The 27,967-nt window shown below is 38.5% G+C and overlaps 1 protein-coding gene and 1 long non-coding RNA gene across 4 annotated transcripts in view; both read right to left on the bottom strand.

Annotated features, from left to right (window-relative positions):
* Positions 1-3,358: 3,358 nt before the first annotated feature.
* LOC308660612 lies at positions 3,359-4,208 on the bottom strand. Its single transcript, XR_014024760.1, has 3 exons — positions 4,116-4,208; positions 3,816-3,922; positions 3,359-3,427 (listed from the first exon to the last, which is right to left on the bottom strand). It is a non-coding gene; the product is annotated as an uncharacterized lncRNA (long non-coding RNA).
* A 6,943-nt stretch (positions 4,209-11,151) lies between these two features.
* DDHD1 (DDHD domain containing 1) overlaps positions 11,152-27,967 on the bottom strand; it is a 45,127-nt gene continuing 28,311 nt past the window's right edge. For 2 of the 3 annotated variants that reach the window (XM_081346156.1, XM_081346157.1), the window contains 8 exons: positions 27,302-27,408; positions 25,355-25,461; positions 21,006-21,268; positions 20,473-20,548; positions 18,642-18,791; positions 16,048-16,300; positions 13,284-13,469; positions 11,152-12,503 (listed from right to left, as the gene is read on the bottom strand). In XM_081346156.1, the coding sequence (XP_081202282.1) occupies positions 12,319-12,503; positions 13,284-13,469; positions 16,048-16,300; positions 18,642-18,791; positions 20,473-20,548; positions 21,006-21,268; positions 25,355-25,461; positions 27,302-27,408 (1,327 nt within the window). In that variant the 3' untranslated portion in view covers positions 11,152-12,318. Of the gene's footprint in view, positions 12,504-13,141; positions 13,470-16,047; positions 16,301-18,641; positions 18,792-20,472; positions 20,549-21,005; positions 21,269-25,354; positions 25,462-27,301; positions 27,409-27,967 lie in introns of all 3 variants that reach the window. The other variant, XR_014028686.1, reaches the window with a different exon arrangement.

The following is a 27,967-nucleotide window of genomic DNA, read 5'->3' as shown; positions in this document are numbered from 1 at the left end:
TTGGGGGAAGTATTGTCAATGTGATGGTGATACCCAACTTTATATCACCATGTTGGAAGATGCTATTGATGACCTATAAAGGTGTTTGGAAGCTGTGAAAATGTGGATGGCAGATTGAAATTGAATGCAACTGAGACAGAGTGACAATTTGTGCATTGGGATTCTTTATACCAACATCAGTATGATTTCTAAATGGGTAGGTAAAGGAGGTTTGAAACTGGAATAGGTTCTTCTGAACTTGAGATACTTGCTGATAGAACCTAGAGGAGTTTTTCCCCAGCTCCAGCTGGTTACCTAATACAGAAAGACCTATCTACAATCATTCATATCCTCTCTACCATCCAGTTGTACTACTGCAATGTACTTTACATAAGATTGCTCTTAAAGATTAGTCAGAAACTCAGTTGATCCAACAAATGTAATAGTCTATGTATTTACTAGCTCCTAGTGATGGGAGCAAATAATCAAGTGTACTGAATTTGTATGCTTTGTGCTAATTGCTGATTGGTTTACAGATACAATTTAAAGTGCTGATATTGATCTATGAAGCTCTTTGTGGCTTGGCACCTGGCTACTTGAAAGGATAGCCTGCTCCAGCCAGAATCAGTCCAGCTTCCAGATCTTATAGAGATCAGCTACTTATACTTCTGGAAGATGAGGGTGCATGAAATGAGAAGGTGCTGTTTTCCTGTGTTGCCGTTGATGTTCTGCACCAGGGAGATCAGATTTGTCCTCCCTGGCAAAACTTAAGAAACTATTGAAAGCAAAACTATTCTGAAAGTCATTCTCTTAATATAAGCATTGCACCACTTTTTTTTTGTTCCTGTTTATTTTATGGTCTTTGTTGGGGTTTTATGATGTTTGTTTTAAATTGTATCATAGATATTTTAATTATTATATTGTGTACAGTACTCTAAGCCAGGGGTCCCCAACCCCTGGTCCATGGACCAGTATCGGGCCTCAGCATGCCAGCAACTGGTCCACACAAACAAGCAAAGACCCAGGCAGCATACAAAACCACACCCTCTCCGGCCTCTGGAAAAAGTCTCTCCACGGAATTGGTCATGCAGAGTCTTTAGACTAGAGCAGGGTAGGTTCAATCAATCAGTTTATAAGTTGTGTATGAATGTGTATATCATGCTCAGGCATGATTTATTGAGTGACCATAAAGACCAAGTTTATAATGGAGTGGGCAAACTCTGCCATGTTACTTTCCATAATGTTAAGTCTTCCTAATTAGTCTGAACTTCAAATAGCCATGACTTGATGTTTCTAGAAACTACCACTCTATAGTAAAGACGAAAGCATTGAGGCTTCAGATAGGACAGTAATCTTATGTTTTTGGTTACATAATAAACAGCCAGATGCCCAGGGGGGAGCATGATTGCGGGGAAGTATTCATTAACCAGATCTTTTGGCTAAGCATGAACCCTGTTGGAGTTGGCTATCTAGTTGACAGAGGAGGCAGCTTTCCAGACAGTGAAGCTCAGATCCTTCTGTTTTGGCTCAAAATGCTGAAATCTATCCACTTTTGAGACTTCAGCAGATATTCACATCCTATAGGAATTGGGGGGGGGGACACAAAATAATTACTACCAGATTTTTGTTAAACTACATCTTCCACAAAACTGTCACAATTCAATGGTTCTGTTATTTTTGAGAACGGCCTTTTTTGCCAAACAGAAAAGTGTGTGCTTCGAGAGCATAATGACCTGGATTGCAGGCAAGTACATGCCAGAGTATTTTATGAGGATGATTTGCTTCAGCAACTTTGCAGGTCGAGTTCTCTTGCATTAGTTTATCATGTGCCTAACATTAACAAGGAAGGCAACAAAAGAGCCACCCTTTCCTAGAACAGCACCCTTTTGATGCCATGTCGAGTTGCAGAGCCACATACCACAAGGATGGAGAATGGAAAATGTCATCCTTCAAGTTCTATAATGTACAGGAAGTTTAGATAAATGGCAGGCACCGAAAGAAAGCAGCCCCAAAGTCTTTATGGCAGTATTTCTCAACCTCAGCAACTTTAAGATGTATGGACAAAGTCAGATGACTAGAAGTAATCATAGTTGTATTCTGAGAATACTTTATGGATAAACTCTCTCCCCTCTGGCCACTTGCCAGCCTCTACCATAGTCCTTTCTCTCCCAGCCTTTGTTCTTTTCGTTAGTATACTTCATTTTCAGAGTCCCTTTTTGACGTATCACCCCTTCCCTTTCTGCTTTTGACACCAGCTTTTCCCCAGCTTCCAACAGGGTATAGGAGGGAACAGACCTCCACTATTTCTTTTGAAGAGCAAGAAGGGTCATGTCTCTGCTTCTGTGCCACTTTCTCTTTATTTGGTAGGTTCAACCCCACTGCTGCTCGAGTAAAAATATTGCCCAGCAATTAGTGAATTTCAGTTTTCCTGTTCTGCAGGACCTATTTGTATTTTTTTAAAAAAATCCCATTTATATCCCGTCCTTCTCTGAAGACTCAGGGCGGCTTACAGTCTAAAGCACAAATCAATGTGCTTAGCAGTAGCCTTCATTCTATGTATATGCCTGCTTATTAGGGCTTTCGCCCCCCCCCAGCGGCATTATTACAAAGTCAGCTTAATTGCCCCCAACAATCTGGGTCCTCATTTTACCTACCTCGAAAGGATGGAAGGCTGAGTCAACCTTGAGCCCGGTGGGACTCGAACCTGCACTAATTGCAGGCAGCTGGTGTTACTTAAGGAGGCATTAGCCCACTGCTCCACCAAGGCTGATTTTTACAATCATCCCAGGGGAATGTCTGTTGCTCTTCTTTCTGGGACTATTTCTATCTTTTTTTTAACTTGGAAAATTAAAGAGGCAGAGCAGGCAACTGCATCTAGAGAAGAGAGGCAGAACCCTAATTTATTCAGACCCTTCCCACTCTTGTCATGGTCTGATTGGTGGCACTTTTCCTGCAGGCTATGATATGCTGGAGAGAGATGGCAGCAAAGTTAGAGGAGAAACTAATACCCTTGCCTAATGAGTGGCACACTTGCTAATAAGGACACCACCATCTGGCAGCATCTCAGAATAGACAATAGAACCAGGGTAGGGGTTGGCAACAAAAATAGCCATGTTTGTGTCAACATTTTCTTCTGACTCAAGGGTGGATGGATAGCCCTTCAACTCAATAGTGGGGAAAAGTTCAAAATCCTCTCTCAACAAACCTTATTTCCCAACCACAGCGAGAATAACAAATATTCACCCTGTATAAGAACGATCACATAGGCTAGTCTTTTATGTCAACACATTTGGCTTAGAGAAAAGGATTGGATTTATTTCTGTTAGCAGAGGTAACACTTTCATAACTGCCAATAAACAAGTTGCACAACCAGGAATGCAATTTATATTTAAAAGTATCTCTGTAGTTGGAGTTGGCTGTACTTTGCTGTCATCTTGCATCCTTTGCTCTGTGAAAAAATACATCCATTTATGGGGGGGGGGGAAAGAAGCAATTAACAAGGGGTGGGTACTTTAAGGGACAAATGATAGATGAAACAAGTCCTTTGCTCCTGGTTTTAGCCTCTGGGAGGGAAGGTATTCCTGGGTGCAGGGGTTTTTTCAGGAAAATCAGATTGAATCTTGCATTAAGGCATAAGGGAAAAAATGCGGTTTGCCAACACCCAAATTAAAAAATTCATCGATAGCAGCAGTACTAGGACTCACAGTGGCCTATCCTTTTGATTATATACAGTCACTACTTTCTTTTTCTATATGATCAATGCCAATCAAACAACATTTTCTTTCACACAGGCAAGGTTAAAAAAAACACTATTAGGGACCTGCTGAATTCCACACCTGTAATCTTTTGTTTTTAATGTTCCTCTTTCTTGCATATACTTTTTCTGTTCTCTTCAAGAATGCAGACAGCCTTCATTTTATATCCTTTTTTTTGTTACCTGTTACTGGGCACAGAAAAAGGCAGGAAGTGATTGGGCATTTGGAGAGAAAATGGGGCCCATGAAGAAGAGTTCAGTGGAAAATGCTTTGTCCAATGGGCCCTCAAACCTTAGTATTTCTTCCAGCATTTTTCTTATATGAAACCAGTTTCAGGAGAAAGCTATAATTGTTTAAAACAAACAGGGCAAGTAAGCTTACTTTGCAAAACAAGCCTGGAAAGCATATTGCTGGATCTCCAGCCCCAGCATCAGCATCCAGTTGATTTAGTCTTATCTTTCTTGCTTGTCTCTTGTTCTTTTCTGCACAGAAGAGAGATTTTGCAAAAGAGAAGTTGTCAAGGGCTCATAGATGATATGAAGCTTAATGAACAAGCCAATTTTACCCATGAGTTTCAGTCCAATATGTGAACTTTCACTAACATACTACCGTATCTTTTTGTTCAGGTTTGAAGGGCCAAGAAGCAACCATGAACCATAAAGAAAACAAGTTGCTAGGCATAGGTTAAACAGAATGGAAATAGTAAAATACAGTATAGAAAGAAAGCAAAATAATAACCAAGAGCATAATTTATGCATTCAGATGAGCAAGCTTGCAGGGTAGTAATGTAACTACAATAATGGAAAATGTCAGTAAGGAGCTGATGACATTTGTTTATTCACTGCTACAAGTTCTAAATATGGCACATGTAAACAAAACATTTTTGGTTCAGAGAGAGAGGGAGAAAGGGAGATAGAAAATACACTATTCTAAAAGTTTTCAAACTGCACAATAGTAGTAACCTGTTTTGTATACACCACAAATTAGAATCAATTTGCATCTTTCACCAAACAGCAATAAGATTCCCAGAGCAGGGAAAACTTAAATCAGTTTCAATATTAAATGGATTTCATGAAATATGTATATATTTAGTATATGGGAACTGTTACATCAAAATCTTCAATTCCTTGTCTAACAGATAACAGCTTCCCATAATTCAGTTTATTCCGGTGACAAAACTGATTCTGAGACCCACTCTAATCTTGATTTCCCTCCGTTTTGAATTACTTTACAATCTTAGTCTACAATCACTTGGCGTGCTCCATACACACATATCCATTTAAATAAGGTGTACTGCATTGGTTATGGTATTAAACTTGGACTGTGTCCAAAAGAAGTGTGAAATTGTTGTGAGGATAAAATTAGGAGATACTGTCATGTAAACTGCCTTTAAAAAAGCAGAATATAAATATAATTTTTTAAAAAGCAATGCTACAATTTTTCTCAAGTTTTTTTTCTTGGCCCAGACTTAAGGTCCTCATACCTAATAATTGACTTGGTAGATAGATGGCTCTTCCTTTAAGGCCAATGCTCTTGACAGACATTCTGGTATTCCTGACATATACTGTGCCACATTGGATGATCCTGGGAACAGCTCAAAGAGATCCTATGGGATCTAGCTCACAGTTACTTCTCCGTTTTAGTGACTGACTTTTAAGAAATGTTTTAATATCACATTTATCTAATTTTGTGTAATTTAAATAAATTCCAGGAGGCTATGATTTCAAATATCAAGTACTTTTAAGTGTCTCCCTAGCAGAAAAACTAGGACCGAAATCTAAATGCAATCAAAAAATCCTTTTTAAAAAAATATTTGAACATATTGCAAGTGAGCGCTTTTATAACTTCAGCTTCTTGGCAGCACTTCTTGCAGTTCTTCAGGGAGGGGCAGAGGGGAAACACTCAGGATGTAGCCATTATGAGGAACTACTTCATATTTCAAGTGGCAACCCTGTCAGGTGAGTTGGACTGAGTGAAGTGGTTGATTTGAAGTCACCCAACCAGCTTTCATGCTTAAGGAAGGACTAGAATTAAATAATTTCTCAGTTTCTAGTCCAACCATTACTATATATAAAACTTTCTCTTTATTTAAGATGCTGGTATTCCTCTGCTTGCAGCTGCTCAAAGGGGAAATGGCTAATATACCATGCTTTATATTGATTCGAAAAACTGCTCTTTGAATGTATGGTTTCCTAGCCAATTAATTTGCTGCCAGTTTAAGAATGTTTTACCAAAAAAGTATATTCATTCTTTTGAATGTAAGTCCTCGACTTACAACCTTAATTGAGCCCAAAATTTCTGTTGCTAAGTGAGACGTTTGTTAAGTGAATTTTGAACCATTTTACAACCTTTCTTGCCACCGTTTTAAGTGAATCACTGCAGTAGTTAAGGTTAGTAACACAATTGTTAAGTGAATTTGGCTTCTCCATTGACTTTGCTTGTTAGGTTGCAAAAGGTGATCACGTGAGCCCGAGACACTGCAACCATCATTAGTCAGTTGCCAAGTCACATGACCATGGGGATGATGCAATGGTCATAAGTGTGAAAAATGGTCATGAGTCAGTGCCGTTGTAACTTTGAACAGTCACTAAATGAACTAAGTCAAGGACTACCTGAATTCAGATTAAAATAAATAATCATAATATAGCCTTCTAATTTCCTGTTCCTCAAAATGCAATGGTTCGTATTTGCATACACCAGTTGCAACTCGGTTAATTAGGACAGCTGATTTTTTTCATCAGAGACTTGGAAATTCTGACCATGGATCACAACTGTGTGTTGATATGCCATTGGTGGGTTGAGGAAAGAAGTTCTATTTATTTCTAAATGTAAGAGGTACAAATTAAATGTTCCTTGAAATCTGCCCACGTCTTAATCCAAATTGTTTGTGCTTGGTTCTAATAACTAAAGAAATGTTTAATTGTTGGCATACTTTTAGCAAGCACTACTTGTAGGGAGAGTGTAACTCAAACAGTAATTTTTTCTGCAGCTGTATTTCATGAATTTATTTACTTTTGGAGTACCTGAGAATGTGACATGCAACATCACCAGATGAGATAAATCCTTTGACTTTTCTCCTCTGATGCCGGAGGTGGGGTGGGGCAGAGACATTTCTTCTCATAAATTGGTGTTTTATCACTGAATTTTAGAAAACTAAGCTTTGGGGTTCAGACCACTGTACACCCTATGGGCTACATGTTCTCCCGATTTAATGCTGCATCTCTTATATTAAAGTAGAACCCACAAAAATAGAATATTTAAGATCCCTTACAATTTTCAATGGATTAGGTTTATTATATTTATAGCACAATTATTTTTATGCTACTTCTGTCCTCCAAATGGCTAATAACATGAAAACCAGGATTATAGTTCACCCAGACTAGCATTACAGAAGACACAAACCTTTGAAACAATAAGAGTTTCCAGTGAAAAGGGGAAAGTTCATTATTAACTACAGAATCCTGGAAAACATAAAAATACATTCTGGACAGAAACCATTTCTGAAAACAAATCAGCAAGACAGGGACAAAGGGGATGCAGGAGAAACTGAAAGTTGCACCCTTTACTTAATGAAGAGCCAAAAGGCACTAATAAATGTCTCTACCCCCCCCAGCCCCTCCCCCCCACAAAACCAAAATTGGAGGAAAGTCTCCTATGACTCATGGGTGTTCTATTAAGGGGCAGAGATAAAAGAGGCAGCTTTCCTACCCATATAAATACAAAACTGGATCAGAGAAAAACAGCTGACCAGGCCTAGTCATCTAGCAGAGAATGACATACTGCTTAGTAGAGGGATTTGGAGACAAGTCAAGATATAGCTGGAGTCGCTGTAAAACATTCTGTATATTGTACTCGACTTTTCAAACAAAGTCAAAATGGCCAGATGTGCCTTCTCTCTCTCTCTCTCTCTCTCTCACACACACACACACACACACACAGCTATTTTGTTGACTAAAATATTCTTGGGCAGACTATCAAAACTTTGAAAGCACAGAAAGCTACCATCAGGCTGTGAAGAACCTAACTACATATGATATCTAATAGATATAAATAATTTCCCAAGCACAGCTGACTGCTCGGGGCTGCCAGCAGAGTCAAGACATAGGACAGAGGTGAACTACTTGACATGTAAGGTCTGATCTTTAATGATGAGGACCACACCCAAGGAAAATAAGTTCATATACATATTTTATTCCTCTGATTAATTACACTAAAATATTTAGGACAGAATCCATTCTAGCTAGGTTTATGTACCAAAGACTAGAATTTTAAGTTTACTGAGGGTCTATGTAAGTAAAAAACACCAGCCAGTTCGTCTTTCATGAAAGGGTCCTTGGTGCTCTCTGAGTTTGCTTGTTTTCTTGCACACGTTTCATTACCCAAACTAGGTAACATCAGCAGTGCTAGTACGGACTGCTGTTTGCTGACAGTTTATATTCTAGTGCAGTGGTGGCGAACCTATGGCACGCGTGCCAGAGGTGGCACTCAGAGCCCTCTCTGTTGGCACGTACGCCACTGCCGCCAGCAGTAGGTCCATCAGGCCATCACCGCTGCCCGGAGCAGGAGCCCCACCCAGCCTTGTATCTGCACCCCGCGGCACGATAGCAGCTGTTTTTGTGCCTTGCAGCACGGTGGCCTATTTTTGTGCCCCCGGTTTTTGCGTGCCAGAGGTGGCACTCAGAAGCGTCTCCCTGCCCCCCCCGAGGGCACCACAATGCTGATGTGGCCCTGGCACTCTGCGATAAATAAGTGGGTTTTGGGTTGCAGTTTGGGCACTCGGTCTCTAAAAGGTTCGCCATCATTGTTCTAGCGGCTTGTCTGTCAGTGTTGGTGGGCTGTTTGCTTCTACCTCAAAGACCAACCACCCCCACCAACACTGTCAGGGAAAGGCACTAGAATATAAAATGACAGCAAACAGCACTCCTACTAGCACTGATGACGTTACCTAGTTTGGGTAATGAAATATCTGCAAGAAAACAAGCATGCTCAGAGAGCACCAAGGACCCTTCATGTCAACCCTGAGCTACAAATATTCTCCTTTATTGTTATTCTTTCACCCTGGCCAAATTTATGACTTTCTTGGGGAGGGGCGGAGGCACTTTCTTTAAATTCCTGCTTTTTGTCCAACAGTCATAGTCTTCTTTCCCTAACACTTACAGTTAAAGCCATCAAGTTATTACAAGGCACCTGACCACAGTTCTGTGCCTAATGACTTTATCTGCAAGAATTATAGATGTATATATAGTATTGCTACAAATGGATACTACCATCTTTGTTGCAGTTAAGATATATCACACTTAAGCCCTAGTTGTCAGCCAGAGTGCTGCATCCCTAAATACAGAAAGTACATGCTAATACTAATGTCTGGTGGGAACTATCAGATCCCAAAACCTGGACACATTATTCTAAGTTGAAAGTCATATTCAGACTCGTTAGATGTGTCTGGAACTGTATGAAAAGCTTACTATTACGAATGCTAAGTGGTATCGCATTCTCTAGCTTTTTTTAGCAAGCCAATCATTATTTTATTTTGCATGGGGCTCCATTAGACCAAAAAAATTGCAGAGATAAAACTACAACTTCCTCACCCTCTTTTCCTTGTTTCTCATAAATACATTTCATTCTTTTGCCACTTTCTGTCTTTACTTTTATTTTAAACCAATTTTAAATAAATTTATGTTCAACGGTTCCAGAAATTTTGTTAAAAAAATTTGAAATGCTGTCTGCACCCCCTAAAAACAAAAATTAAAAAAAAAAAAACAGAAACCCTGCAACCAGTGGTGAGATTCAAATATGTGAATAACCGGTTCTCTGTGTGGATGCTGCTTCCGGAAGTCCATTCGGGGCCTGGGTAACAAAAAATTAGCTACCGGTTCTGCCGAAGTGGTGCGAACCAGCTGAATCCCACCACTGCCTGCAACTTGTCTAGCTGGCTCCAAGATCATAGAGTACTTTGTGCAGGTGGACACCAGGATAGTCAGAGATCAGGAAGAAGATACAACAGAGGAAAGTTGGCAATAGCAGGAATTATGAAAACAGGAGTGGGGACAAAGACAAGAGGTGAATGGTGAGGTTAAAGTGCCTGGCAGCTCATTGTAGAAAATTCAGTGCTTCCCTACTACCATTTTTATGTGTCGCCAAAACCTGGTTACACACCCAAGTTATACAGTCCTGGCTCTAGTTCCTGAGGACTGTAAATTCTAACAAAGGAGAATATTTGTAGCTCAGCGTTGAAAAGAGGGATCCTTGTTGCTCTCTGAGCTTGGATGTTCTCTTGCAGAGCACTGATGACGTTACCTAATTTGGGTAATGAAATGCCTGCAAGGAAACAACCAAGCTCAGAGAGCATCAAGGACCACGCACTGTAGATTTTGTTTAATTAGTGGTAAGTTTAAATGGATTTTGAACCAACTCAATAGGGCTTTCATTTACTGTTTTTCCCTCTCCCTTATGTATTATTATGACCGATAATGGCACAGAAAACTTATGGGGCATCTCAGTCCTCCATAAGCCACTCCTCTTATCATTTTGAAGCATCTTCATCTTGTGAAATGACTCCAGGAAAAAGCTTATCTTAGGAATCTGAGATAAACAAAGATCCCAGAAGGACTCAGTGGAATCTAAGCCCTTTCATGACTAAGATTACTACTATAATGGACTCTACTAATGTAGATTCCAGAGTGATGTCAAATGAAGCCAACTTAACATTCCAGCACATAAGAAGCATTTAACTCTTGAAGGAAGTAACTGTGCTACTTGAATGTCTGCCCTTTACTGTGGCAGAAAAGGAGGAATGCTGGTGTCCTCACATAAACTACCCCAAGTACCATTAATTGCCAGTTCACACAATGTAACCAAATGATCCGATTCCTCTGAAGAGTCAAGTATGACTCTGAGGAGGCCACTACTTAGGGAAGCTTTGTAATTCTCAGTAATGGCTTTTAAGTCTATGATTTAGAACAGAAGTGTCATTCATACCTTGGCAACTTTAAGACTTGTGGACTTCAACTCCCAGAATTCCCCAGTCAGTTTGAGTTGCAGTCCACGAGTCTTAAAAGTCTCCAAAGTTGGACACCCCTGATTTAGAATCTTCTGTCCATGTACTGGTGGTAATTATATCAATTATCATGTTTTTATGTTTTCCTAAATTTTAATCAATGTTTTTTTCCAAGTTCCCTGAATATCCAAGAATAAAGACTAAATTCATATATAAATCAAGTAAATTCGGTGTCACATTTACAGATTTAGGAATAACTGCATGCAAAATGAAGGAGCACGCATGTGAGAGAACGATCTGAGAGTCTTGTTGAAGAAGGAATTAAGAAATACTTTTAGTGTTTTGGGCTGCCCTTGTGAAGAAGCAAACACCCTGCAGTTTGAAAAGCAGATGGCTTCATTTACAGCCTGAATAGCTGAAAGAAAAATATGTTGAGTAGTTGAGTACGAATGCCTCTTCTTTGGATACTCGCCAGCATCATTTTATCAAAAGACCTTAACAATGGTCTAATTGTTCAAAGTCAAACACGCATCTTAAGAATCTGCTTGATACTGAGGAACCACAAATTAAGACTTACTTTCCACCACTTAGTCTCCAAGAAGTTGAGTGCAGGTATTTTACAAATTGAGAAGTTGAGTGCAGGTATTTTACAAATTGAGAAGTTGAGTGCAGGTATTTTACAAATTGAGAAGACAGCAAAATGAACACATGCCAAAATCAAAGAGAAAACATATCTTGTCTTGGAGAAACAGGATTTAACAAATAATGCTTGTGTGATATCACAAAAGTTTATTTTTAATGAAAAAAATACTGAAAAGTGTGCCAGAGTGTCCATAGCTCCATTGAAATAGTACAAAGGTATGACATACGTCATCTGAGGAATAAAGTCTTAACACTGTAGAAAATAAATGTGGTTGTTTTTTTTAAATGTTCCTCTGCTTCAAAGAAAACAAAAGGGAAAAAAACTGTAGAAAACTAACATTTTTAATACATTGGAGAAAACAAAGAGCAAGAGGTAATAATAAATTATTGTTAACAATATTTCCAAAGGACTGCTTGCCAGTTTAGTACATGGAATGAGTTGTGTTATACCCTTTGTATCTGCCACTTACATGATGGAGTTTCAATGCAATCGAGGGCAACGGTACCCATTTGCTTCTTAATTTAATTCATACAAAGGACACAGAACATGGCTCTTTCAGATCTGCAGGCATTTCTCTTAAATGAAAACAAATTCCATTGTAACAGATTAACCTCGGTATTGAAAAAAAAGCAGCTACTCTTAAACAGATATGTTAATCTGCAAAGATGTTATTCTACAGGGATGCTAAAACAACTACTGCTGGCTTGTTTGAAAGCTGGAAGGGTGGGAGCTGAGAATGATCTTTCAAGAAGGCCTCAGTTAGCACAGAAATGGATATGTGCATCGAAGGACAAACAACCTTGGAAAGAAGGAAATCAGGCATGCATTGAAACTGAAACCACCATGCCTTAAAAACAGATGTTGTCTGACTGTTTCTGTGTCAATTGTCAGGTTTCATCCTTTCTCCCCTTCCCACTCCTCCCTAATTCCTGCCCTATCCCTAATCAAACGGGATCTAAGCGGGGCTTGATGTTATCCTCCCCTTGGTCCTGCTTGTACATGAAGGTAAGAAGGAAGAGAGCGACGTCCATTGATGACCAGTAAGCTGTATGCGATGTAACGGCAGACCAGTACCTGCTTTCCACCAGGCCTTCCCTGAGCTCAAAGTCGATCCTGTGGTCCAGCTCAACTAGGCAGGAAACAAAACCATTACTGCAGAAGAACTGTCCTCTTGTCCTTTGCTGCATTTTTTATTCTTCACATCTACCTAACATTTGAGGGGGTGGGGGTGGCAATAAGACTGGAAGCAGCACTATTAAGTGGCCCCCTTCATCTCCTAAAGTTGCTAAATAAGATACAGAATCAGATACAAAATGCCCCCCAACCACGTAACAGAATGGAAATTGTGAGGCTCGGCAGCAGTGCCACTAGAAAGTAGTTTCCAGCCAAAACATTAGAAGCTACGTATCAGCCAAAGAAGCTATGCTAGTTGTCTCTGGATTGAAGAAAAAAAACACAATGGTCTGTATAATAAGAGCAACTGAAGAATAGGGAAATATCAGTAAAACTGAAAACTGAAGCGGCAAGGATTGTCTCATAAGAGCAAGAGCTAAAAACTGGAGAGTGAGATATTTAGGGCTTAGATATTACTTTCCTTTCTAACGTGTAGGGCCAGAACCTCTAGAACTAAATGAACTGGAGTTCAATTCTGCACTGAAGCTTGTCATGATTCCTTCTCTTGTCAACTCATAAAGCTTGCTCACTGCTAATCGAGTTCTTAGATCAGTGGCCCCCAACTTTTAGGGAGGGAGGGAGGGAGGGTGCTACCTAGGTCCTGCGCATGCACAGACGAAGCATCGCTCACTTGCGTGGTTCCTAGTGGGCCAATACAGACCAGGGGTTGGTGATCCCTGCCCTAGATAGAAAGGTGAAAACATAATTAGCAAAGTAAAGAACCAAATCTACTTACTTGTTGGATCTAGGAAGCCAGAACTGCTGTGTGGAAAAGTCTGAGTCCCGACTGATGTTTGACTCAGAACTGGCTTCTTGTCCTCCGCTTCTGTTCCTTCTTTTCCTGGCTCAGGCACTTGTGAGGTGGAACGTCCAAATCTCGAGAACAGCATCCCTCCGAGGCCTTTCCCAATGCTAGCTGCCCCTATTCAATTAGCACAGTAAAACAAGTCCATGTTATTCTGCAGTCACCAGCACTCCAGGATTAGTGATAAGACCGCAACTCCTCCCTGTAGCAGAAATCACAGGTTTTCTCTACATGCCACTTCAAGTATAACCGACTAGTGTCCGTATCTCATGACTATTTTTTCACAGTCTGATTGTAACATTCAGTGGCTGTGTAACTGCTTTTTTTGTGCATTGCCAACCCAGAGCTTTCCTTCATCATGTGTATAGAAGTATTTGACTAAAACTGTGTTACTGAAACTGCAGTTATTCACCCTTAAGGACTATAACACTGAGGTTTTTTTTCTTTTGCGTCTGCTGCCCCCATGCGGATAGTTTTACCCTGAAACTATTAGTGTCGTTCTCAGATACTGTATTCCAGGGTCAGTATTTCATTAAAAATGCATCAATTGGAGCTGTCTGCTACACCTATTAATGCCCATGTATTAGCAAGTAATCAGTGGAACAACCTGCCTCCAGAAGCAAGCAATGATCCTTGGTGGAGCAGTGGGCTAATGCCTCCTTAAGTAACACCGGCTGCCTGCAATTATTGCAGGTTCGCATCCCACCAGGCTCAAGGTTGACTCAGCCTTCCATCCTTCCGAGGTAGGTAAAATGAGGACCCAGATTGTTGGGGGCAATAAGCTGACTTTGTAAAAATGCCGCTGGGGGGGCGAAAGCCCTAATAAGCAGGCATATACATAGAATGAAGGCTACTGCTAAGCACATTGATTTGTGCTTCTTAGATTGTAAGCCGCCCTGAGTCTTCGGAGAAGGGCGGGATATAAATGGGATTTTAAAAAAAAAAAAGATCCAACACTGGAAGTTTTTAAGAAGAGACTGGACAGCCATTTGTCTGAAATGGTATAGGGTTTCCTGCCTAAGCAAGGGGTTGGACTAGATGACCTCCAAGGTCCCTTCCAACTTTATTATTATTATTATTATTATTATTATTATTATTATTATTATTATTATTATTATTATTATTATTATTATTATTATTAAACCCATTCACAACCAAGTTGTTACTTGTTTATTTGGGGTGGGATCCAGGCTTTATGACAGAGTTGTGCTAATACGGAAAAGAGTCTCATCCTCAATCCAAGGGTTCTTTCCTTGATTAGTTTCCACCCATTGCTTCTTGCTCTGTCTTCAGGTGTTTTGGAGACTAGGTTGACCCCCTTTTCTCTTCTCAAATATTGGAAGACTGCTATCATGTCACCCTCAGTCCTTCTCTTTGTTAGACTAGACATACCCAATTCCTGCAACCGTTCTTTCATGTGTTTTAGCCTCTAGTCCCCCAATCATCTTTGTGGCTCTTCTCTGCACTCCTAGAGTCTCAACATTTTTTTTATACCATGGTGACCAAAACTGGATGCATATAAAAAAATCCTTTCCTCCACTTAGTGGAATCATGAAATGATGTGGAACTGAGTTGCATAAGAGTCATTTATGGGACAGTGCTTTTAGCCCAAGTGATTAAAAAGTGCTATCCACTAGCCCACACAGCAATGTTTCAAATTTCAATATTCTATATAGGATTATGAGCTCTCGAAGAAAGAGTGTGTCTGAAATGTAATACAGGTAGTCTTTATTTAGCAACCACTATTGGGACCAGAACTTGGTCATTATGCAAAGTGGTTGCTAAGTGAAACTGCGCTTATCATCTTACTACAGCTTTCCTTTGCTTTACAGATGTGAAAAGGTCATAAGGTTGACTCAGCCTTCCATCCTTCCGAGGTAGGTAAAATGAGGACCCAGATTGTTGGGGGCAATAAGCTGACTTTGTAATAATGCCGCTTGGGGTGTGTGTGAAAGCCCTAATAAGCAGGCATATACATAGAATGAAGGCTACTGCTAAGCTTGTAAGCCGCCCTGAGTCTTCGGAGAAGGGCGGGATATAAATGGAATTAAAATAAAAATAAATAAAAATAAATAAATGTGAGGACTGTTTGCAAAGTTACTTTATCATTGCTGTCAGAACTGTGAACGGTTGCTGTACAAGGCAGTCACTAAATGAGGATTAACAACATTATCATTAAACATTTATGCTTCCTTGCAGCACCATATATAAGAGCACATTTCTTCATCTTATTTTCATTTTTTATTTAATATATATCTTTTTTAAACCGCAAAAATATCAAAGAAAACCATACCAGGAAATTTAAATTATCAGTATCTTGTGCTTATGCTGCCTCTATTATTTCTGTGTAGATTAATCTGAGATACAGTGATTGGTCCAATGTCACTATAAGCCTCACGACTCCAGGAATTCTATTTTTTAGAGTGGAGGGTTTTAAAACTATTTTACTCAATTACCCCTTTTCCTGATCTCAGGAAAATGTCATTACTTCATAAAAACAAACAACAAAAAAAACCCCAAAGATCCTGCTCTTCACAGCAGCAGTCTCAAACTGGATTTTGAGTCATAAATAAGCAATTACATATTGCTCCATTACCTCCAGGATAATGCCTAAATTCTCCTCAATGCAAGAACCACTGCTTTAGAGGAAGATAAACACATCAACAAAGAAAGGTTTAGTTTAGCATATAGTTACCCAATATGCTTGCTTTGCCTATATTTGTTATGGACTCCCCATAATGCCGCCGAGACATGACAGGGGATGTTGTTGGACTGGGTAATGTTGTGAGAGATTCAGGGTCAGAAACAGAGGTAGATTCTTTTGCTAGATTGAGAAAACTTGGCTTCATGTGTTCGTAAGGTAGTGGATTTGTGGTGTTATACCAATGTATCTGCACAGGAGAAATATTACTGTAGTGCTTCAGAATTAAAGGTTCTAGTCTATAGGCCTGCAAATAAGAAGACAAAGAAAGAGACTGTGAACAAGGAACATTTTAGATATATACATTCTTCATCTGGTCAAAATATCTACCCATTTATCACTTAACTACTTAAGTAATGTGCCTTCTCTTTTCACCTCCATTTAAAAGTTTTAAACAATATGACTGATGCAGAATCCAATCTGGGTCTTCTGAGTTTTCGGACTTGTGCCAGAGCCCGTCCACAGGGAACTTCTCTATTCCATTCGAGGGATTATTCTATGCATAGTATTTACGTGGTGCCACACACAACCAGGCATCACATAAATAGCATGCATAGAATAGTCCAAAGCAAATATTCCGTTAGAGAGAAGTTCCCTGATGGGCTCCAGCATGAGTCCAAAAAATCAGAAGATTAAACCTCTGGTCCTGAATGGATTCTGCAACATTATCCTGGGACACATATACAATATTTGCCTTCATTCGCAATATGACTGATCTAAAGATCCTGCTGCCTAGAAGGGAAAAAAAAGAATTACTGTCTTGCAGCTTCATGTGAACTTTACACAAACAATCATTTTTGCTTTTGTTAGAATTGACAATAGTTTATAATTTGTACTACACCTTTGTTTTAAAATAAGCAACATATGTTGATTTGGCACATTTGCACAAGGGCAAGAAACATCAGCAATATACATGAAAATAATGAGCAATTTGCTTTGCTAGGTCTTGCTAAGGATACTAGTGCATTAAAGATCAAGTAAGTTTTTGAATAAATTGTTTCCTTTTAACATTTCTCAAACAACCACCCCCCAATTATGAAAAGAAAAATGCAAGAATTGATGCTTTGATTTTCTACTAGTATAATACATTTAGTTCATGCAGTTGTCGTTGTTGATGTTTAGACATTTCTTCGTATTTTCTTTCATATTTGAGTTATTGGGAGTGAGGCAGCTATAAATTTAATAAATAAATAAATAACCACATGACCAAGAAAAAAAAAAGATAGTGAGACCCTGAAGAAAGACTGAAGGCCAAGACACACATTATGTATTAGAACAAGTCCCTTTGCAGAACTTAATTTTAAAAAGCTATTCTTTTGTGTGACTGAATTCATTAAGGAAAATGTTTCTGCCAAGTTCAACTAGAAGTGACAATTGCTTGGTAGCCTGTGATATCCAACTTCAAAAAAAAACCCGCCTATAAATGTGTGACTTATCCTTGTACATTATCAATCAATCTGAATTCATCTGTAATGGGGCCATCAAAAATGGTCATCGTCCAGTTTACCAAATGCTTTACTACAGCCTAAGTAAGCATACTTCATCCATAACATTCTCTTGGCCTACTAATCTAGTTATTTTGTAATGTAAAAATGTAATAAAATTTGTTCGGCACAACCTATTTTTAACAAATAATACTGGGTTCTAGTAATCACTCTGTTTCTTTCTAAATGCTTTCAAACTCACTATTTGAACAAACCTTTCTTAAATTTTCCCAGACATTAAGGTGTCAAGCTCATTGGGCTGTGTTCTGGGCCACTTTTTTCACTTTTCATAAAACTGCAACAACCTTATCTCTTCTCCAGTCTCCTGGAACTTTTGTTGCTCTGAAATGGGGCAGAAGAGACAGCAGTTTCTTTAGCATCCTGGGATGTAATCCATCCAGGCAATTAGACTTGAATTTATTCAAAGCAGCTAAGTGTTCTGTCACAAATTCCTGGCCTATTTTGACCTGCATGGCTCTACTGCCCCATTTCTGAAGCTGAACCATTTTTCTTTTTGTGAAAAGACAGATGCAAAATAAGAATTAAGCAGTTCAGACTTCTCCAAGCAGCAGACTGACCATTTACTTCACATTCTTCCTGTGCTGCATATACCCCAAAGAGCATTTTTTTAAAAAAAGGGTTTAATTGTAACATTCAGTTCATTCTAAGCCTTAGCCTTTCTAAAAATTGTAAAATAGGTTTTAAGGGTTTGAACTATTTTCCCATTTTCTGTTTTTTTTATGATCCCCTCTTTCCATTTTTAAATCCCATGTTTTGTTTCTCTATTTCTCAGAAAGCTCTTTATGCCACCATACTGGTCTCATTAGCTGTTTCCTATTTTTCTTCCTCTTTGATATTGTGTTTGATCCTTAAACTACCTCATCTTTCAGAATTTCCCAACCATCTTGAATTGTTTTTCCCTCCAGGACTTCCGTCCATTGAATCCTTCAATTTATTTCCCTTAGAAAAAAATCCTGACGTACTATGGCCTAATAAACTTCACTGCCATTTTGATCAAAATTTTGCTATCTGAGCGGCTACCTCAACTGGCTCCATGACAGCTGCCTCTGTTCTGTGAAAGCTTGCTACTATACTAACACTCACCACTGGATCTGTTGGATGAAAAATGTTTAGCAATCGGTTACACATTTTTCTGGGTAGAATGTGATCTTGAGTTCCACTGTTTCCTGGACGGATGCCACGCAAGGCCAAAAACACTGCTAATGGAGATCCCATACAGAAGAAATTGTCCACCTATGGAAACATTTCATTTGATATTAACAGGCAGAGTAATAGGCAGCTGGTCTAGCACATAGCAGGAAACTTTGAGGTAAGGAAGAAGAGCTGTGATCTCATTGCCTTGAGAAACAATACAAATTGAAGAAAGCCACAGTTTAATAATGAATTGATAATACTTTTGCACTGTATGATAACCAAAGAAAGCTATGTTAGAAAAATGCTATAGCATGTTTTTGGTTTCCTGAGAACATTTCAACTAAAAGAAATATTTCATGAAAGGTTGGGGGAACCTGGGTGCTTAAAAACAACTCTTCAGAATATTTCCAAAGCAGAACAGAAATCTGCTTTGCTGTGTCCATATTAAGAAGGATATAGCGATTACTTAACTGCATCTTAGGAAAGCTGGGTTTTTTTTTCTCTAACAAAAAGTTCAAGGAAGATATAGAGATAATGAGGGAAGGGCCATGGGAAACTGGGAGTAGAGCCACAGCTAGGGGACAATCAGATATGTTATATGCCTGCCTGTGGGGTCCCAAACGTTTAAGGACCGTTTCCTGGTTATATTGGTAGTTATAATTTTTTGCAGCTGATAGACAGAAACATACATTTATTTATGTGTTGTGTTTGCACTTGGTTCTAACTGATCTTATAATTGTTACAGTCCTGAGTCACTTGTCTGAGATTGGTGGCTATAGAAACTGAATAAATAAACAAATAAGAGGCAGCTTAATCAGCAGCAGGAATGTGGGTGTGGCAAACATCCCAGAAGGGACCCTCCCTAATTTCTTGGGTTTTAAAGGCAATTGGGGAGCAATTACTTTCAAACTTGCAAGATTCTGTTGTTGTAGCCTTAAAGTAGAATTCTGGCTCATCTGGGTGTGCTTTCTGCCTGGGTTACCATGCAAGACTGCCAGAAGATGAACAACAAATCTGTCTTAACATTTTTAATATTTCAGATCCTAGCGAATCCTACATGCCAGGATATAACAATTGAAGATCTTTTAAAAAGTCCAATACCAAATATAATTATTGTAATTTCTCATAAAATTAAACTACAGTAATTAAGCTGTGTTCAATATCAGAGATGTGACTTCTTCAAAACAATCTGATCACAACTTGCAGATATTCTGATTAGTTGATGGTAATAGATGCCAGCTTCCTATTATGCTCATATTTCTTTGTATAAACTGCTTTTAAAAATGATTCTTTAAAAAAAACCATACGAACTGCTAGTTGGATTGAGGTGACAAGGGAGAACAAAACTGGGGAGAAAAAGGTAAATTCACACAATTTTTGGTGGTGTATCTTTTAATGTTGCAGGGACAAAAAGGCTTGAGGCAAAAACACTATCCAAATTTGTACAGCTTCTCTTCACTGGGAGTGCATATATTGAAAACAATTCATGATGTACAGCCAAGACCAGCTAAATGATGTTTGATAGCCTGACTCAGATCAACGTGCCACGGACGTCACTCCTTGGTTATTTCCTCCCATCCTGTGTTATTATATACAATAGTGCCTTTTCTGTTTGAAAATAATCCAGTTCCTAGTAATATTTGAATTAAGAAATTTTGTGTATGGAAAATGTATTTGTAGATTTATCTAAATTGAAAGTAGAATTGGTAAAAAAAATGTTAACCAGCTTATTAAGTCACTTATCAGAAAGAAAAAAAAAACATTCCTTATCTATTCATACCTTGAATTTTAAGGCAGGTGTTTTGGCTACAGTTGATTTCTTTAGTCCATGCAATCTATCTTCTATCTCCTTCAACCTAGGAGAAAATTAACACTGGCATGAACGCTTTTAATTAGAACACCCAGTCCATTTTATTTATATCTGTTGTTTTCCATACACACACACGGCAACAGCAGAAGTGAAGAGATTTTATTTAGAACAGTGGAGAGAGAAAAAAATCACCCGTCTCCCCATGGCCCACCCCCTAGTGAAGAACTGAATGATTATTAAGAAATGTCCTTCCTAAAAGGCCTTTATGTAGACTGAAGCCCTCGAAGTGCTGCGTGCATCATTATATTACTTCTGCCAGTGAAGCCTAAAAATAAAAAACCATGGATAGAAATGGCCTTCAATAGTTATTTTACCGAGGCACAGCTGAACTACGATCTGCCTAAGTATCAAACCTCTCCTGTTTTCTCAAAATGGTGCTGAATCTACTCATGCATTTTCTTCATGCCACAGATCTCTTTAGGAATTCAAGGATATTTTCTTACTGTTTCTTGGTTAAGTAAAACTCTTCTAGCAAACGCTGCTCCTCATAGGTCATCCAAGAGTGCTCCAAAACATCATATTCCTTCTCAAGTAACTGTTCATAGAGCCTGACTGGATTCCATCCTGTCATGATATCATACGTAATCACACAACCTAAGGAATGTGATACAATAGACACTTTTCCTTCTTTTTCTGTAAATTCTGGATTCCGGGAACAGAAAAGTGTGTACAAACGATTCATCTCTTGCTGAAGGCCTTTTACCAGCTGTGTTAAAAGTGTCAGGAAAAGAAACAGAGAGAGAGAGAGAGGGGGGGAAATCATTTAAAACTATTCTGCATATTGTTAGTTCTGCATTCCTGCAAATTTTATGGCCAATCAGATGGTCAGAAAAACCTATGTAGAGCAACCAGTTATAGCCTCCACATTTAACGGAATAGTAGCTTTTAAATGTATCATTTAAGTCAAGGGTAGGCAACCATGGCTCTTTTATGACTCGTGGACTTCAACTCCCAGAATTCATGAGCCAGCCATGCTGGCTCAGGAATTCTGGGAGTTGAAGTCCGCGAGTCATAAAAGAGCCAAGGTTGCCTACCCCTGGTTTAAGTGAACAAAGAGCAAAGTCTTCTAAAAAGCTAAAACATAAAGATTCCTACTTAAAATTATCACGCTTGCATCTTAACCCCTTAAAATGCCAACTATTTAACAATATGTATTAATCACAAGCAACCTGTTTCCAGGTAGAAGATACCGAGGCTGTTTAGATGATTAACAAATTAGAACAGATTGAGGCAAAGTAATTTGCAACAGGGGATTAAAATAAACTTTGTGGAACATCTGCTTGGAGGCTCCAAGTATCATCATGTTTTCTACTTTGATGTAATCAGATCAAGCGGCACAAAAATGTAAAGAAATATCTCAGGTAGTAGATAAAAGGGTTGGGCTAGAAATTTGCATGCCATTTTAGTCCCTTTAGGAATGAAAGCTAGCTAAGTGACTCTGGGCCAGACACTCACTCTTAGCCCAACACATCTCACAGGATTGTTGTTGGGAACATAGGAGGTAGCAACATTGAATTGTCCCAACATAAAAGATGGGATAAACATTTAATAAATAAGTAAATAAGCCCCATCTCAGAAGGTCAGAACAATCATCTCTTTGGCAAGCATATTTATGATCTGTTTCTGTTGAGCGGTGCAGTCCATTTGAAAAGATATAGTTTTTTAATGCATAAGTTACAAGTGTAGGGGAGGGGGACCTGAAATATGATTTGTGATATGAGATAAAATAAATGGCCTGGCTATGAAAAAAGAGAAAAATTGCAAAATAAGAAAAAGATAGTAGTGACTTTTTGTAATATACAGTAGTATACTTAATTTGTTAGAAGTCGATACTGAAATATTTATTTGTTGTATCAGAAGAATCTGACCTGCTTTCGACCTTCTTCCTACTATGGAAATTTCTTATTACAATTTTAGCCTGACCCTTTCTAACTAAGTAAACTTCAGATGTGTGGGCGACCCTGCTTAGTTTTTGCTTTCTGACTCTATCGTACCTTTTAAAGATCTTTCTCCTTTTTCACAGCATGACCACCAAAGGTTGTACACCTCTTCGCTATATAAATATTTATTCTATTTATCATTCCAAGAATATCCTGGATGCTAGAATCCATCTTTTGTTTATTGTTTTATTATTCTTCAAAAATAGTTTCCTTTTTAAATTTTAAAATGTCTGACACTATACTATCTGACTGATTATTTTTTTTAATGTAGCTTACAAAGCACATTTCTCTCTCACTCCTACAATTAAATTTATCATCCCAGTTGCTGGATTACCTTCTTAAACCATTGAACATTTTTGAATTCTTTAGGAAAATCTCTTAAAGCGATTGTTATCCTCTCATCCAATGCATAGTTAATTTCATTTGGAACCGAAGGAAATAGCGTATTCTCATGCAAAAATACTGAAGGGGAATTTGTCTCCTCATACCGTAGAACTATTTCCTACTTCTACATTGCAGCTTTTTGCTGCAGCTAACAACTGATTCTTTGTAGGATAAACACTGTGATCTCATTATTTGCAAACTGCTCCTTGGTCCACTTCCTAGTCCATGCCTACTAATTAAATAAGCAATCCAACACACTCAAACAGCAATGGAACTACTACTGTGCTTATATTGTGTGACAAAATTATCAGTGAGAATTCCATTAGAAAAATCATGGAATTATTTTTGTAAAGGATAATTAAAGTTGCATTTTTACATAAAGTTGGATTATTACAGAAGTGGTAGAGGATAATTAAAGTTGGGTTTAATTCCATATTCAGTCATCGAAGCATACAAAACATCCTGCCGAATCTGGCTATACAGCCCAACATATTTGGCTTTTTGTTCAGCCAACCACATTTAAAGTAGAGTGTGAAGGCAAGAAACGTTCCCACTGATGTCTTTTGTTGAAACAATATTTCATGCCACTTCTAATCTTGGAATAAGGTAGCTACTGATAGATTTATTTGTTATAGATGTATCTAAATCCCTTCCAAGTCAAACTAGTTATCATTACTGCATCTGTGATACTTACTGTAATTCCATAATTTCATGGCATATTGGGTATCTATAACTACATCTGCAATAACACAACAGCCTAAGGCAAACAATTTTCAGTCTCATCTACCTCACAAGTCACTGCAAATCAAACATGTTGACTTAGACATGGACAGTTATATATTTGATAACCTGTGTAGCCATCACGTTATAAGAATGGACTATAAAAATTTACCAACAATAACCATGATTAATTGCACATTCCCCCAATGCTGACAAAAAAGTGAGGAGATTTATTTAATGGACCTACTCCACAAATTACATGTGCTCTAAATCAAGTCTGTATTGGGCTACTCAATTGCTTCACTGTGCAGCTGGACTATAGATACTCAAAGAGGATGACATATTTAATTATTATTACATCCCACTATCACAGCATCACTTACCATACTTCTCCCTTGCCTCTTGATTGGTAAATGGGGGACTATGAGCTGATACTTGTAAGGTCAGGTTTAGCAATCATGGGCATCAAATTATTTCCAACATCCCAACTGAAGTTATCGTTGTTTCTCTTGGCACACACTGTCTGAAAAAGTTACTGACCCTACGCAATCACACAGTTTGTGATTTGATTGTAGGACTTCCAACCGCAGTGTCAACGCTGCTATCATTGGATGTCCTTGCTTTGACAACAGATGAAAAAGCAGCCATTTTCTCTTTTCCTTTTTTCTTGCTTTTACAGTTAGTTGGTGCAGAGAGGGGGGATTGGGATGCGAGCTCAGTTAGCCATAATGATAACTCTGCCGTGGGAAATCAAGGACAAACTGGGTCCGGAGCTGATAACGTTTTGGTGGGCTGGAGAGCTGGGGAGAAAGCCCACGCTATAAGCTTATTGGGGAATGTGCTTTATGACAGGTTGTTGAGGGTGGAAATTGTACTTTGAAACTTTGTATCTGGGGGAGGGGAATTTAGTTTTGGGGTCAACTATGTAGTGCCGATACTCTGTTTCCCAAATAAAAGACTCTTTAAGGAAAACAATGTCTCAAAGTTCTTTTGAAGGGTTTCATCAGTTGGAACCATGACACGCAGAGCCCTAGCGTGCAGGAAATATGTGGTCTCAAATAAAGAAGCAATGAGTGTGGAGGTGCTCTATGCAATAGCTTCTTTTCTAAACAACCTCTCTTCTCTTTCTTGTTTGACACTAAGGACTCCCCCTTTTAGAGTCCTTCTATTAACCTGAACCCTGGTTATCATGAGGCTAAGAACCAAATTAGAGAAATTAGGAGGTCAGTTCTAAACCTTCACTTTTCCTTCTTGATTAGAGAATTCCATTGAATGGTTTGACCCAAGACATCATTTTTATTTATTTATTTCATCTAATTTATACATTTATATATGTGCAATTATTTCCTGGAGGATGCCCTATCATCTGTACACTCTTTAATATTTTAAATGATATAATCATGCCAACCTGACTGAAAGACAATCTTTTTTGACATTCTATTTGAATTTCTCTCACTACTGCTTTTGCCACCCAATTCTCAGTTGTCATTTAATTCACCCATAGTCAAAATAAAAATTTGAAAACTGTGACATACAAAACATATGTCCTTTCATTAACTGAAGAATATGGTAAGAGGATTGTACCTGGTTTTTAAATAAAACAGAGGACTAGCAGTTATTTTGTTCCTATGCAATGGAACTTCACACTTTAAGGTAGTAGAGAACCTGAAGTATGTTTAATTAAAAAAGTTTTTGCTAGCCAATTATTTGTTCACACTTAAAAAAAAAACAGTTAACAACACACATACCTCATCTCTATAGAGGGGACTTGTGTAATACATTATGTCCATTGCACTACTGTTAAGCAAATCCCTTAGTCCACGAACTTTATCTGGAGTAATAGAGTCAACAGTGTCTAAAATGAAAAAAAAAAGGAGAATGAGATTAAGGTGTAATAAAATCTTAAATACGGTAGTTCAAAATCAACAATTTAAAACATCTAAATCCATAACTATGGAAAATAATAATAATAATAATAATAATAATAATAATAATAATAATAATAATAATAATAATAATAATAAACCATAATAATCATAATAGAGTTGGAAGGGACCTTGGAGGTCTTCTAGTTCAACTTCCTATTCAGGTAGGGAACCCTATACCATTTTAGAGAAACGGCTGTCCAGTCTCTTCTTAGAAACTTCCAGTGTTGGAGCATTCACCACTTCTGGAGGCAGGTTGTTCCGCTGGTTAATTGTTCTAACTGTCAGGAAGTTTCTCCTTAATTTTAGGTTGCTTCTCTCTTTGATTAGTTTCCATCCATTGCTTCTTGTCCTACCTTCATGTGTTTTGGAGACTAGCTTGACTCCCTCTTCTTTGTGGCAGCCCCTGAGATACTGGAACACTGCTATCATGTCACCCCTCACCCTTCTCTTCATTAAACTAGACATATCCAATTCCAGCAACCGTTCTTTATGTTTTAGCCTCCAGTCCCCTAATCATCTTAGTTGCTCTTTTCTGTACTCTTTCTAGTCTCTCAACATCTTTTTTACATTGTGGTGACCAAAACTGGATGCAGTATTCCAAGTGTGGCCTTACTAAGGCATTGTAAAGTGGTATTAACACTTCACGTCATCTTGATTCTATCCCTCTCTTGATGCAGCCTAGCACTGTGTTGGCTTTTTTGGCAGCTGCAGCACACTGCTGGCTCATATTTAAGTGATTGTCCACTAGGACTCTGAGATTCCTCTCATGGTTACAAATATTGAGCAAGGTACCACCTATACTGTACCTGTGCATTTGGTTTTTCCTGCCTAAATGTAGAGCCTTACTTTTTTCACCACTGAATTTCATTTTGTTAGATAGCGCCCAGTGTGCCAGTTTGTTCACATCCTCCTGTATCTTAAGCATATCTTCTGGAGTGTTGGCTATTCCTGCCAGCTTGGTGTCATCTGCAAATTTGATGAGTTCCCCATCTATCCCCTCGTCCAAATTGTTGATGAAGATTTTGAAGAGCACTGGGCCTAGAACCCCACTACACACTTCCTTCCATGTAGATGCGGTTCCATTGAGGACCACACGCTGAGTATGGCCTGTCAGCCAGCTACGAATCCATCTGGTGGTGATGCTGTCTAACCCACATTTTTCTATCTTATCAAGTAGTAGGTTGTGGTCTACTTTATCAAATGCCTTACTGAAATCCAAGTAAATTATATCCACAGCATTCTTCTGGTTCACTAATTTTGTCACCTGATCAAAGAATGCAATAAGATTTGTCTGGCATGATTTGTTTTTGACAAACTCATGTTGGCTTTTGGTAATGACTTTGTTTGCCTCGTGTTCGCTGATTCGTTGCTTGATTATCTTTTCCAGAATCTTCCCAAGTATTGAGGTCAGGCTGATAGGTCTGTAGTTTCCTGGATCTATTTTTTTTCCTTTTTTGAAGATGGGAACTAACTACATCAGCTCTTTTTCAGTCCTCTGGAAATTGCTCAAGTGCTGTGATAATTTGCTAGTTCATCACTATTAATGTTTTCCTTTTATATCAGTTTAGGGAGCTGAAGGATGTTTGGGATTAAGTTTAGAGCCAACTGACCTAAAAACAACCCTATATTAAAGTGAGCAGATAGTATCCAGAAACATTTACGATATGGATAAATGAACAAGTAAAATTCAATGCTAGAAAAAATATAAAAATGCTACTTTCCAAGTATCACCACTGTCATCAGGTTTAAAAAAAGAGAAAAAAATACCTCCATCAAGTGTAAGTTTAGATCGCCATTCCACTGGCAAGAATTCAACATGTGTTGCAAGGTTACTAAAATATTTGTCTTCAATTTTTCTTGCAGTTTCCCGCATCCTAGTACATTAAAAGAAAACAAACAAATGTTAGATTGAAAAATGAATACTTCCCATGAATAACAATAATATGCAACACAGACATTTATAGGAAATGATCTTGCCCAAAGCTACCCAACAAAGGATATTCTTGGGATCTGGTTATCTTAAGAACCACCTATTTCCTATTGTTTCTGCTTGACCAGAAAGTTCTGGTAAAGGCAACATGCTCCAGGTCCCAGCTGTAAAGCTCCATCATCTTGCAGGACCCAGGAGGTACCGTACACCTTCTTAATAGCTGTATCTCTCCTGTGGAATAGGAATCTTCCTGTGATCTGCATAGCCCTAAGCCTGTTGTGCTTTCACAAATCTGTAAAAATCTGGCCTTTTCAGCAGCTCCTGGGAGAAAGTGAGGTGATTCTATGATAGTACATTTTGGTGTTCAATTATGATTTTGTTTAAATGCCTGGTGACTTGTATTTATTATTGTTTGCTTTTTCTTATTTTTATTCCATTATTTTTAACCCTCATATTGTGCAACCTGTGCCTAAACAGGGAAACAGAATGACTATGGGTGGGCA

This window comes from Vipera berus, assembly GCF_964194415.1.
Source record: "Vipera berus genome assembly, chromosome: 1".
Classification (NCBI taxonomy): domain Eukaryota; kingdom Metazoa; phylum Chordata; class Lepidosauria; order Squamata; family Viperidae; genus Vipera; species Vipera berus.
Note: the sequence above shows the minus strand (reverse complement) of the source record. Positions and strands in the feature narration are given on the sequence as shown.